The sequence below is a fragment of the Arachis ipaensis genome, chromosome B07 (genome assembly GCF_000816755.2).
Source record: "Arachis ipaensis cultivar K30076 chromosome B07, Araip1.1, whole genome shotgun sequence".
Taxonomy (NCBI): Eukaryota; Viridiplantae; Streptophyta; class Magnoliopsida; order Fabales; family Fabaceae; genus Arachis; species Arachis ipaensis.
Window position 1 is genome coordinate 122935628 of NC_029791.2, and position 854 is coordinate 122936481.

At 33.1% G+C, this 854-nt stretch overlaps 1 protein-coding gene across 2 annotated transcripts in view; it reads right to left on the reverse strand.

Moving 5' to 3' along the window:
- LOC107606219 (NADPH--cytochrome P450 reductase) overlaps positions 238 to 854 on the reverse strand; it is an 8919-nt gene continuing 8302 nt past the window's right edge. For both annotated transcript variants that reach the window (XM_016308236.2, XM_021106514.1), the window contains one exon: positions 238 to 751. In XM_016308236.2, the coding sequence (XP_016163722.1) occupies positions 671 to 751 (81 nt within the window). In that variant the 3' untranslated portion in view covers positions 238 to 670. The remainder of the gene's footprint in view (positions 752 to 854) is intronic.

Consider the following 854-nt stretch of genomic DNA (forward strand, 5'->3'; position numbering starts at 1 on the left):
AACAGGGAATAACATTTCACGTGGATATATTCCAATATTTTAAATGAGTTTAAGAGAAAAAGGGAATGAAAAAAACAGAAATTACTAAGACTACAGTACACCTGTCAGGTTTCACCCGCAGACATCGCCAAATAAAAAAGTAGCAGGTAAAAAATCAAAATGTTGAAAGAAAACTGCAGTTAACAGAGCTCAGATTATTGATTATTGAACAAATATAGCGAGAGATATTGCACGTACTATTTAAATGCATAATAGTATTTTGATTTTTGTACCTAAAAACAAATGGAGAGTTTCATCAATAAACATTATTCGTTACGAATTCCTACACTTAATAAAATAAGACGATCATCCGCTATATAACATGTATGTGTTGTTCATCAATATCTGAGACTACCTATTCCACAGTCCCCTAAGTGTAAATTATATAATACTTGCTTGGGGATTTAATATTCTACTAATCTATCATAACATAAAAATACATAAATAACAAAGAAAAGAACAAGACAGCGGTCAAGAAAATCATTTCCTCTCAAGGATACATGTAAGCCTTCACCGTCAGTGCCCCAAAATTCCGCGAAGGCCGCAAAAGTATGGTTCATCCTAATTCTAGAATTTAACATATCAAACAATACGGATGCCAGAATCAAGACAGATGAACAACCAAAAACAATCACCAGACATCTCTAAGATAACGTCCATCCATCTGGAGTTTTTTCACTATAGCTTCTGCCTTTGATGGATCCACATTTTCCTGAAATTAAATAAAGAAATATGGTTATATTTTATACAACAGTGTCGTCCAATCAGTCCGTCAGTTAGTTAAACAGATATCCCATAATTTGATTACGCCAGAA